The 13612-nt window shown below is 31.9% G+C and overlaps 1 protein-coding gene across 1 annotated transcript in view; it reads right to left on the bottom strand.

Annotated features, from left to right (window-relative positions):
• The window catches only part of LOC132733056 (protein C12orf4 homolog), a 44719-nt gene that overhangs the window by 15757 nt on the left and 15350 nt on the right, over nucleotides 1-13612 (bottom strand). Inside the window, exons 3-5 of the mRNA XM_060719641.1 lie at nucleotides 10933-11078; nucleotides 6011-6192; nucleotides 1780-1992 (exon numbers count right to left, since the gene is read on the bottom strand). Coding sequence (XP_060575624.1) covers nucleotides 1780-1992; nucleotides 6011-6192; nucleotides 10933-11078 — 541 coding nt within the window. The remainder of the gene's footprint in view (nucleotides 1-1779; nucleotides 1993-6010; nucleotides 6193-10932; nucleotides 11079-13612) is intronic.

The raw sequence follows: 13612 nt of genomic DNA, 5'->3' as shown, positions 1-13612 counted from the left end.
ACTTAATTTCCATCAATAATAGAATACTAGAGTTCACAATTGGCATCTTGTGCTTAGGTGAGCTTAAAAATTCAAAATTTTCAGCTCTTAAGTTCCATGTGTTATGTGGGGGAAAAGAATTTCATTTTAAGTTATTGAGTGTGTCAATAGTCTAGACATCATGTACAGACTTTCTAGTTCCTTCAGACTAAGGTTACCATTACTTCACAAAATGTTACTTTTAAATATCAACTCCTGTATGCAGTAGACAAATATATATTTTACTTTCATGCAATATGCACAAGTAGGCACTATTTCCAGACCCCTGATTGTCAATAATATTCTCGTAACTTTCCTAAAACTGACATTTACTTCAAGATATTCACTTTGCTCTAGCATAATTTTCTGTTTAGCTGACAGGTCTAATATTGAAGGCACACTGGCCACAGTGTATTCTGCTGTATATAGCATACATTAACTTTGACAGTTCAAAGGCATTTCTGCTTTAACAATTCTCTTACAACCATACCAGGATAACATTTTCTAGAATAAATAATCATGATGAAGTCATGGAATATAGCAGAGCTATGAATTTTAAGTTCTACAATGCATTATTAAGAGGAGCTTTGTCATGGCATTTAAGTTAAATATTACTTGAAGAATATCAAAATACATAAACATAAATGTTTCAATAAAATATAATATATATGTAGGTCTAGACTAAAACACATTATAAATAGATGGGTCTAGACTATTATGATCTCTTGCTAAATATCAAATTTTCAAAGAAATTACTGTTCCCAAATGAGAGAAAATCAAATTAACTTTGCTTATTTTTCCTCAGTAAATATCAGGTATCTTTAATAATATGGCACCATATAACTGGTACACATAGGTAATGCTGAGTACAAATTTTAAGTATGTGATTCAGAAAGTATAAACAATAGGAACAAGGGAGATCACTTTGAATGAAAACGTACTGTCGTAAATCTTAAATATAATCGAAATTTTTTATTAACAAAATATATGTATTACATTTAATTTTATATACCAGTATTTTAAACTTTATATTATGGAATATTATTTGGTTATCTAACATGTGAGTCCAATATGGTTTTAAAACTGTATATGAGTCCAAATATATACAGTATTGTACAGAAACATTATTACAGATCCTGTATGTTGTAATTAAGGATGTAACAACACTTAAGTGAATTTTTATATATGTACATAAGTATTCTTGTAAAACAATTTCCAAACATCCAAGAATATGTTAGATATGTACTGAAAATGTATGTTCGCATTATAAGTAATCATTAAAATCTAGGCATTCATTTCTTATTGAAAAATTTGGCTTAGACTATTTTGAAAATAGATTTCTAATTACCTCCCTTTATTTACATAAACTGTAAATTCGGTAATATCTTTACAAATAATGATTTTTTGAACTTACAATATTGATAAATCTTCATTTGAGTGTCAGATTTACCATAAAAAATTTGAGTTACAGGATCTTTAAATAATAGCTTTTTTAGTCTATATCTGTTTCATCTGAATTTTGTTAACATTTGTTGTTTTTTAATCCCATTGCTCTTTTGCTTATTAATAATATATAAATAGAGAGATTTATCACGGCTGATTAAGAAATATTTCTTAACCATCTGTAAAGAGTGTCTTAAGTCTTAAAAGATCTAACTGGTTAATTCATTACATCTTTAGGCATTTCTGTTGTTATTGTTAAATGAAATACATAAAGCTTTAATAAATATTTCATAAATGCAATATTTCGTAAGCTCTTACATATATTTAGGCGTGTTTGAGCCTTTTGTATCCTCGTGAACTTTCATGACCCAGTCTCGGTATTCCCGCCTCTGAATCTCTTGTTGATTGGTTAACTCATTTGTCCATTTTGATTCGATCATATTATAATTGTCAATATTTCTTTGCGTCATTGTGTTTATTTGTTCGTCGGTGTAACTTTTCCCCGTCGCCTCTTGCATCTCCTCCTGCTGACTGAAACAATAAATTTGTATTTAAGAAATAATTTATCCTGAACAGTGAATTATCGCTAAATAAAATCACTGTTTGAAGTTTGGATGCGAGGAATTATATCACGAGGGTGTATTTTCAGTGTGTCGCTTTTTTAATGGTTACGTCACATGTCCAATGGTTACGTCACATGTCTTGATACATGTATAGAAAGTCAAGAGTGATTTTATAGCATAATAACACACACTTTAGGTCCTTCTATGTTCAGGGAAATTTGCAGATCATGTGAGAATATCAATTATACAATGATATTTATTCAACCTTAAGACTGCAAGGGGTGACTGATTATACCCATATGAATGATGTAGAACACAAATTAGCTAGCACTCAATTTGTGTCATCTGATCATTGTCTGCACTGTTCACTAAGCAGTCATTTCATATTTTTCTATTGTGGCTGAGGGATTGCCTTAAACAGTTGAGGCATCAGAATTGCAGCCACTGTTTACCCTAGTGTGATCGAAAAAGGCAACTAAATGGGCTTGAATTACTGAAATCTATGCATCTCTTAGTTCCAGCAGTTAAGGTAGTTTTGAATTCTTGTGTTGCTTCCTGAAGTTACCAAAAATCATCTTTGCTGTTTCAGCACCATATGACCCAAATTGTGTTGGTGCACCATATAACAAAAATAACAAAAAAACAACAAAAAAGCTTTACATTTCCCTAAAAAATGATTAATGGTCTCTGTCCAGATTGAAAGATGGACAAGTCCATTTTTGAAATTAAGCAGCTTAAAGGGTTAACATAAGTTTGTTGCTGATAAAAGCCATCCTGTGAAGTCAAAGGACTAACTGACAAAGTGCAGTTGTACTCAATGACAGCGGTAATATCATTCTGTAGGCAATGACAGTAATTTCAGGTCCTAGTTTCTTCTTTCTTTATTTTATTGGATTTTCAATCACAGTATCACTGTATAGGTCGAATAGATAATACATTTTTACTAGTGAATGAAGACCTCAGGTGCATTTCTGTACATTATTTCCTGCATTTAAGTGGGCATCTGAGAAGTGCATTTAAGAATTTTAGTTTTGGGCTTTGTAAATCATTTTTTACTTACTGTAGTGTTTTTATCTGATTATTTTAATAATACTCAAATCAAGCTATTGACCTATTTTGTTGTACTCATATTAAGCCTTTATATTAAACATTTTTATGAAGAAGCCAGGTTGTAAATTAAAGGCAATTTAGCTATTAACTTAATTAACAATTAGATAAATTTCTGGCCTAACATTATCATTAAAAAACACCTAATTCAGGTGTACCTTAAGCTAAGCATTTATTTTTTTACCAATTTTACCTAATCATGAATGTTTATCTTGCCATTAACTGACTCTTATTTCTAGCCATTAACTTTTCACAAATTTTTTTGCCCTACTTTTCCCATAAACCTAACATTAATTTTGTTATTGACAGAGTAACACAATAAAATTCAATCATGTTCTATTCTAAGAAAAGTAAAGTGTACAGTTCTAGAAATTATAAAGATTGCAAAAGTACTAGTAATCATAAGCAATGTCCTCAATTCAAGTAAAAGTACGCTAACAGAAAAGTTTACAAGTTGTAAAGTAAATATACGAGAAATATGAGCAGACAAGAAAAAAAAGTTCCCCTATAACAAGAAATAATCAAATAACACCACTTTCTTCAGGGCATTCTGCAGATTCTGCGAAATATTTACACTGTCTCCAAGGAATAAAAAAAAAAATTACGATTCCGATGTAAGATACATAGTGCACTTTTGCATCAAAATTAGATTGCAAAATAAATTAAGTTAATAGATTAAGATTTAAAAGTTTCTCAAAATAAGACAAAGGTTTTGTTTTACTTCTAGATAAAATGAATCAGATAAACATGGGACTAGGCTACATGTATTTAAGGCTACATGTATTTGTATGTCCCTTCTGCCACCATGTGATTAGCACCATTCGGTTAGCTCAATAGGTAGAGTGTTGAACTGTGAGTCCTGCAGTTCTGGGTTCGATTCCCTGACAGTGCATGCCACTTTTGTTGTGACTGATCATGAAATCCTTTCTACGGTCATTTTTCGCGATACCGTTATTATACAATTTGATGTAAAACTCTATACCAATATCAAGTATGCAAAAACTCCCTATTGTAAAAAATGACCAAAAAAGGAAAAGCGTTCAACGCCTTTAACTCAAATCAAGTATTACTTGAACTAAATATTGATTTTCAATTCTAAATTCTAAATATATATTTTCCTATTATCTTTTTCATAATTTTTCCCTTATAAGGTCCCAAGTTGATCTATGACAGATTTCAAAATGTTACGTTTTTAAGAATTTTGTACTTCAGTCAATGGACCTACTTTAAACATGACATATTAAAAAAAAAAATTATAAAGACACTCATCTGCGGTTTACATATTTTGCATCATTTCTTAGTCATGCATCATTTCTATTTTAAGCCTTAAAATACTGTTATCTATTAAGGATCAATAAGAAATATCTCCTTAAACATTTGCTTACACTATTTTTGAAATTAGAACAGATTTTTTAATCTTGAAAATATGTTTGAACTTTCATAATGTTTATTTTAGCTTACTAAATGAATGCATAATTACTTTTTTATGAAAAATATTGTCCATGTGGATATTTATGTCTTCAAAATCCTATAATGTGTGACTATATATGTCTTATTCAATTAAAAAAAATGTGTGGATATTTATATCTTCCACATTTCAATAATATGTGAATATTTATGTCTTCCACATTTCAATAATGTGTGAATATTTATGTCTTCCACATTTCAATTATGTGTGGATATTTATGTCTTAGTCAGTTCAATTAATACTGTTTATATTCTGTAAACTTAATATTGATAACTATTTGTAGAAGAAAAATTTAACCAAAAGACCTGGATTAAAATATAAATATCTTTCATATTCAAATGAAGATAATATTATCTTTTACTTTATCAAAACCTACAAATTTTAAAATGCTATAGAAATGTATTGGTTATGAAATTGACAATTTTGTCATTCTACATGTATGTTACTGCATGATTTTGGTGGATATCAAGATGAAAATTTGAAGATGGTCAACCAACAGTATAGAGCCTGGTCAGCTAGGCTGGCCTGATTCTATGCTGGTGGCAAAGGCTTGTCATTTTTCATTCCAGCTGTTTAAGGGGGTGCTTTTGCCAAAGCAAACAAACTTATATCAAATTTAGTCAAATGCTGGTGACATCTTAACTAGATCATGTTAATAATTAGGTTATTACTTATCTGCATATGATTAGCAAGTTTTGTATTACCCATGATTTTCTTTACCAGTTTTTCTTCCTTAAAACTATATCAAACATAAAATACTATTCTACTATCTAGTTCTTCAATTCTTTAACCTCTTTAAACTGAATTTATCTTTTAATTTAACCATGTTAAACTAGTTGTAACTTTATTGTACTAAAGTCAGTACTTAAAGAGTGACATAAGGTAGGTTATAGCCTAGGTTATAGCCTTAAACTAAAACTTATTTCCTAGTAATCAATGAATTGCCTTTTATCTGATGACCTAGTTCGTATATATAGCCTATTTTGAGGAAAACTGTATTAAAATTTGAATCAGATTTCAAGCTGTACCTTAAATGGGATCCAGGATATGAAAAATCTGGCATAGAAGAATGAATAATGATATCTATTCTTTAATATGTAATTTATATAAGGAAAATTGGAATGAGTGAATTTTTTTTTTGGTTAGGTTTTTATTTTAAGTCATATAACAAGCTCATATATGTGAAGCACAGGATGGTTTTCCAAGTATTATAAAGCCCCTGCTTTTAGGTAAGCTAGCTAGATAGTTTCTCCACTTGAAAAGAAAAACCAAAGTCACTTGAAGCTGGTTTCAAACCCACATCTGTGATCCAAATTCAGTATCCGTAACCACTCAGCCATGGAGGCTTCATCAGTGAATTTACCCTTCATGAAAGAAAAAGAATGTAATTCAAACACCAACTTTATTATACCTTTCATTTAAATGTTGTAAATCTTGGTCCCTCTGCTGAATCAGATCCTCTATTGTTAGGGCATATGTATGCTCTAGGTTGAGTAATGTCTCAAGGGCAGGAGAATGTATAAGAGAATGATAAACCTCGGAGAATTGTTGCTCCGCACTCACTTCCTCGGGTTTGGCAAACACCTTTACTTCCTACAATATAATGGTCTCATAAACACAAAGATATATGCAAAAATAAAATAAATAATAACATGATTTTTATATTGATTTTCATGTAAAAGACAACTTGTGTAAAATAAATATTGTCACAATAGCAGTGTCACTGTGACCTTCAACTTTGACCTTATGACCTCAAAATCAATAGATAATATCAACTAGTCATAAGCAATGTCTTTATAAAACTAGAACTCCGCGAGTCGGATGTGTCGCCTTGTGAACAATATAGTTTCGGAGAAATGGCCAGGACAAAAATGAAATACGAAAACTAACAAAGGACAATAACTCAAAAAATAATAAGTGCATAGCAGCAGTTTCTATGCACTGCACCACTTCTTATCAATAAGATCTATCATTCTATGAAGTTTCAAGTCCATATCTTTTATAATTTATGAGAAATGGCCTGGTCAAAAATAAAGTATGAAAATATATAAAGGGTGAAAACTCAAAAATAAGAAATGCAGAGTACCGGTCCTTGTACACAGCAATTATTTTTAATGAGATCTATCATCCTATGAAGTTTCATGTGTATAGCTTTCATACTTGAGGAGAAATGACCTGGACAAAAATAAAGTATGAAAATTAACAAAAATTAACAAAGGGCCATAACTCAAAAAGTAAGAAATGCAGAGTACCGGTCCTTGTACACTGCACTTCTTCTTAATGAGATCTATCATCCTATGAAGTTTCAAGTCCAAAGCTTTTATACTTTCGGAGAAATGGCCCGGACAAAAATAAAGTATGAAAATTAACAAAGGGCAATAACTCAAAAAATAAGAAATGCAGAGTACTTGTTTTTGTGTACTGCACTTCTTCTTAATGAGATCTATCATCCTATGAAGTTTCAAGTCCATAGCTTTTATACATTAGTAGAAATGGCCCGGACAAAAATAAAGTATGAAAATTAACAAAGGGAAATAACTCAAAAATTAGGAAGTGCAGAGTACCGATTCTTGTGCACTGCACTTCTTCTTAATGAGATCTATCATTGTATGAAGTTTGAAGTCCATAGCTTTTATAGTTGAAGAGAAATGGCCCGGACAAAATTAAAGTATGAAAATTTACAAAGGGCAATAACTCAAAAATTAAGAAGTGCAGAGTACCAGTCCTTATGCACTGCACTTCGTGTTATTAAAAGAAGCATGCATACAAAGTTTGAAGTCAATCCAACTTAAAGTGACTGAGTTATGCTCCGGACAAGCTTTAGGGGACGCCGACGCCGACACCGCCGACAAAAGTAATCCCTATATGTCACCTTTTCAAGGCGACACAAAAATTCTCAAGTGAATGATAAGACAAGGATTGTACATATACTGCCATTTCACCTTGACCTACTGACCTCAAAATCATTAGGGGTCATCTACTTGTTGTGACCAATCTCCACATCAGGTCTTAGAACTGTAGTATTCTCTGTTTATTGGTGGGACATATTTAAGCTGTTAAGCCCGTGGTGACAACGACCTTTGACCTACTGACCTTTTGTATAATGAGGGGTCATCTATTACACATGACCAACCTTCACACTTAATCTAAGGGCTGTCAGCAGAAGTTTCCCTTAGTTACTTTTCAGGCAAGTTTATAGTGGTCAAGGCCACAGTGTCCTTAACTTTTTGTCATACTGACCTCAAAATCAATAGGGGTCATCTACTGTCCATGGGCAATGTCTCTATCAACTTTCATAAACCATGACTTCTTTAATCTCAAGTTATTAATCAGACAAGGAAGTGATGACATACTACCAATGGACATCTCATATTTTAAATGAAGGCATAAAAATATGAGAAGTATGAAATTTAAATGCTGAACATTTTTTTTTTAAAGATAAACTTCCTCCATGAAACTTACAACTAAATTTAAATTAAAAAGGGCATAATAATTGTCTTTTGACAAAGGGTAATATGCATGGATGATGTAAACATAATTAAAATGCAAAAGCATTTGCCCAATTACATGACCAGTAAGATACCTGCTTACTTGTACAAAAGTGTACAAATTTTTAAAAAATCTAGAAGGGGACATAATTTTGTCATATAATAATAAGCATGAGTTATGTTTCCTTGCCAAAACTTATAATCCAATTATCCCATGTATCTTCCTGAAGATAATAAATGAATTGCACTTTTAACATTAAATAGAAGCCCTTTTAATTCTTCACAGTAGATGAGTTTGGATGTTACACAGACATATCTTTTGTGCAATTCTGCAATATATTGTGAAAATATTCTTCTTACAATTCATTCATCAAGCACAGTTTTATACTGTCTGATGGAATTGCTTGCCCGATTTTTCTTTAAAAAAATTACAGACAGGAAAAAAATAAAATCCTGTCAAGCCATAGGGAAAAGCAAACAAGTATAAAAAGTATGTAAAAGTCTGTCAAATATTAACTATCGAAGCTAATCTGTCTGTGAGGGAATTCAACAAAGTATGGCATTAAGAGCCTCAGCTCCCAAGACTATTTACAAAATTTATCACAAGTCTAGCAACTTTGTCAGAACGTGATACGGGTGTCATCCTTTAATAATCTATAAATGATTCATATACAAAGAGGACCACGACTTCTCCACCATATAATATGAGCCGCATCATGACAAAACTAACATAGTGTGTTTGTGACCAGCATGGATCCAGACCAGCCTGCGCATCTGCGCAGTCTGATCAGGATCCATGCTGCTCCCTATCAGTTTCTCTACTTGCTATAGGGTTTGTAAGCGAACAGCATGGATCCTGATCAGACTGCGCGGATGCTGGTCGCAAACCCATTATGTTGGTTTTTGTCGTGACACGGCTCATATCTATAAATTGTCTGCTTAAAGCAGCCTTCAGCTTTTCTAAAAGTTAAATATGTTATGTTTTAGATAAATCATTTTATTTAATCGTCAAATCAAAAGAATAATTTAAAGTGAAAAATGAAATTTGCCATCTATAAAACATAGCAATAATGAAACCGGTGACGTTGACCTTGATACCTCTAAACTGGTGCAAGCTCTATTATGTAAATTAGTAAAGCAGACAATTTTCTTTCCCGGTCTTCTATTTTTAGAAATAACGTCACTGACATTAAATAGCTTTCAGGACGTAGGTTTGAAGAAGGCTTAATACTGATATGATGCACTTTTCCAAGATAAAATTATTGAAATACTTAGTTTGAAACAACACAGAATTGAAATAAAAGCTGAATACCGCTTTAAGGATATTCATGTTTATAATCTAAGATAATTTTGGGTTTTTCTTTTTAAGGGTTGTACCTGGCGGCTAGGATGTAACAAAAATACAAACTACTTTCTTGCCATACAGATTCTATTCATACCCTAGTCGGCCATGATTAAAATAGTCCTATATTTAGGTCGTATTCAACAATTAAACACAATGTCAATAATAAATTGCAACGAAATTTAAATTCTGACGATCATTACCCGCGAGAAATGATTGACTTTAATTGGTAAAGTCATAATAATTTAATGTATTTTCTAACTGATAGAATATGTTTTTGTTAATTAAAAGGCTGAAAAATCAGCATTATTGATATTAATTTGCTGCCAATTATTTCCATCACTGAGTTTATTGTGTCATATTTAAAACACTTTTAACATGAAATTTATAATAAATCTATTCATCCCAGGTATCAGTTATGAATATTTTAATGTATCTGCTAATATGCACACTTCAAGGCCAAAGCTATGAATACTTCAAGTAACCTGTTTAAATACCGTTCACCAGATCTAGGCTATGAATATTTATGAACCTGTTTATATGCCTTCTATGAATATTTAAAATGCACTTGTTAACATGCACTCTCTAAAGTCTAAGCTGTGAATATTGGCAAGAACCAGTGTATATGCCTTCAACAAGGCTACAGCCATAAATATTTCAATGTACCTGTTAATTAATCAAAATGTTTTGGCATTCAAAGTTAGATTCTGCGATTTTTTTATGTTCTGGGTCTAAGAACTTGGGTATATGCCTTCTCCAAGATCTAAAATCTCATTACTGTCAAGAGTCTGTTTATATGTCAATCATAATTGTTGTCAAGTACCTGTTTATATGCCTTCACCTAGATCTCATACATAAATACCGCCAAGTACCTGTTATATGCATTCTCCCAGGTCTCAGATATGAATACAGTCAATGACCTGTTTATATGCCTTCTCCAAGATCTAACACATAATTACTTTCAAATACCTGTTTATCTGCCTTCTCCAAGATCTCTAACATAATTACTGTCAAGAACCTGTTCAAATGCCTTGTCTAATATCTTAAACATAATAACTGTCAAGTACCTGTTTATATGCCTTCTCTCAGGGCTCAGCAAGTTTATCTACATCTGTGTGTTATATGCCTTCTCTAAAACACAATTACTGTCAAGTACCTGTTTTGATGCCTTCTTCAAGATTTCAAACATAATTACTGCCAAGTACCTGTTTATATGCCTTCTCTCAGAACTTAAACACAATTACTGTCGAGTACCTATTTATATGCCTTCTCTAAGATCTTAAACACAATTACTGTCAAGTACCTGTTTATATGCCTTCTCTCAGACAGAACTTAAACACAATTGCTGACAAGTACCTGTTTTTATGCCTTCTCCAATATCTCAAACATTATTACTGCAGAGTACCTGTTTATATGCCTTCCCTAAGATCTTAAACACAATTACTGTCGAGTACCTGCTTATATGCCTTCTCTAAGATCTCAAACATAATTTCTGACAAGTACCTGTTTATATGCCTTCTCCCAGGCCTCAGCAAGTTTATCTACATCTACCTGTCCTTGTCTCACTTTCTCGATAGCTTCTGTGGCATTCTCATCATGAAGTTTATCAGTCTCTTTGTCTATAAACTCTCGTAATTTTTCTGTCAAATCTGAAATCAAGATAAATATAAGATCCCAAGTGAGTTTTGATATGAAGTTTTATTACATTAGTTAAAAGAAATTGTTATCAAGGGAGGCTCTGGCCAACATTGTAACATTTTCTAGGTCAAGTCTAAGGAAATCAATTGAGGTCCAAAAGCATAAAAAAATACAAATTGAATTTCTCACAAAGGTCGGTTGAGACACTTAAAACAGAAAGATATGCAAAAGATAATTTAGAAATTGACTCAAAAATAAATTAAAAATCATATGTTTGTGTTACTACAAGCCCAATTTGAGTGAAAAGCGTTGCAACGCTTCATTTTTTCGCAGTTGGAACAATTATTCTGGAAAAACCGAGTGAGCGAATGATCTGAAATTTCGCCTTGACCTACATCAAATGAAACATTAATCTCAAAAATTATTTCCAGTCTCGTTATGTCAAAAAAACACTGTGCAGTCCCTTGAACAAAGTTTTATATTACATACATGACAATAAATTACATGATTTAAATGCATTGTAATCAATAAATATAAATTTTTGATGCTTTATGATTTTTTTTTAACCATTTTTCTTTCATATAAACTATATCTACAGGGGAAAATGGCCTCATGTGTTGCATTACACACGAGTAATATAAAGAAATACATAATACATTTATTACATAGAGAGCAAAAAGTGATGTCATGTGATCAATTAAAACTTATTTGGGGAGAACTATCTACAAGGTGAAGGTCATAATTATTTGAGTAGGATATCTTACACTATCAAAGTTAATTTCAAAGCAGACTGCAAAAACAGAACAAAAATGAAAACATTTAAAATACAGGAAAAGGAAACTACATAAAAAACATATTGTTTACTAGTATCAAAACAATATCGCTTCTGTTTTAATCTAATCCTGTTTAAGAGAGTTAAAATCATTGTGACATTTAACTATTTTGACATTTAATAAAATGAGACATTTCAATTAATTCCGGAACTGACAGCTGTTAAAAATATCTGTGTATGTGTGTGGCTGTGTGATGTCAAAATATAATATGTCATGTCAAACAATTCTGAACTTGTGTAATGGATTGTGCCCTTCTTTGAATTTGGAACAGTCCATTGAAATTGTAAGGGATTTCATTGAAAAATGCAAAAAATTGAGCTTCCAACAGTATAGAGCCTGCTCAGACTGCACAGCAAGAAGGCATAGGCTTATCAGTTTCTGTTCCAGTAGATAAAATGCTAGATGAATTCGAAATAGCTGCCTTGTAGTTAAGCTATAGGACTCTGACTCTTTAAATGCAGATTGTGGGTTCGATCCCAACACGATTCCACAACATCAGTACTGGCTAGTTCCAGGAAAAGGACTTAAGAGTCACTGGTTCATATAACCTGCAACCTTTTACCACATTCATGCCAAATTAAGTACATACATGTATATGTTGAAAACTAAAAGAATTCTTCCAGAAAACCATGTTAAAATAACAACTAATAAAGAATTAGTTATGATATTTCTCTAGCCAACTCTTCACTGTTTGAAAACAATAAAATGTTATAGTTAGAAATATTATACAGCAAGTTGAATGTCAGAGGGGAATTATGCTGGTGGTGTTGAAATATCAGCAAACATACATCATACATGACATAAACCATTCTTATAATGAATTTGGCAATCATTTCTTTAAATGTGAAATGAATATAATATATTGTCTAACATGGATCTTTCAATATATAACCAGACTTCTGTGAGAAAATGAAAAGCATTGACACCAGATGATGAAGCTGCTTTTTTTGTGTCACTTTGACATTTGCCCTATTTGTCACTTTGACCTTTGAGTCTTTGACCTACTTAATACATGTATACAATGATCTTTACCTTACTTAATATATTAAATGGATGTATTTTGCCTTAAATTTGGAACAGTGTCATTGGTTTGTTAAACGTATAGGGATTTCTAACTAAAATTACAAAGTTATGCAGCAAACACTATAGATTCTGGTCAGACTGAGCTCATATGCAATCTGGCTGGGCTCTATACATATAATATAGGCATGTCAACATTGCCACTGCATGGGATTAAAAAATGAAACAATTATTCTGACAATAAAATCTTAATTTTAATCCCAATCAAAGTCAATATTTGGACATACATCTGGCATGAGTCTACACTGGTGGCCTAGAAAAGTCATTTTTTGCTACATGTTCAGTAACAAGGGCAGTTAACTCCCAGTCACTTCCCTAAGTAAAGTTTATCTAAAACAAAGAATTTTCAGCAAGAAATTTTACGTGATTGCTTTAAAATTTGTTACTAACTAAAATACAATCCCCAGCTAGAGGAAACCTATATCATTTTATTTTGTCTGTTTGGTTTTTTATGCAGATTTTAACACATTTTCTGTCATATCTTGGTGGTTGGGTCCAAAGTCAGGTCCACTTAACCAGCTTTCCAGGATAACTATCCATTCATTATTAATCTCCCTCTGAGTGACTGTCAACTTATCTCACATGAGTTCTGAATCAGTGGTGACAGACAAATGAGCTGCGTCAAGACAAAA

This window comes from Ruditapes philippinarum, unplaced genomic scaffold (genome assembly GCF_026571515.1).
Source record: "Ruditapes philippinarum isolate M1 unplaced genomic scaffold, ASM2657151v2 ctg463_1_1_1_1, whole genome shotgun sequence".
Taxonomy (NCBI): domain Eukaryota; kingdom Metazoa; phylum Mollusca; class Bivalvia; order Venerida; family Veneridae; genus Ruditapes; species Ruditapes philippinarum.
The sequence above is the reverse complement of the archived record's forward strand: the minus strand, read 5'-3'. Positions and strand labels throughout refer to the sequence as shown.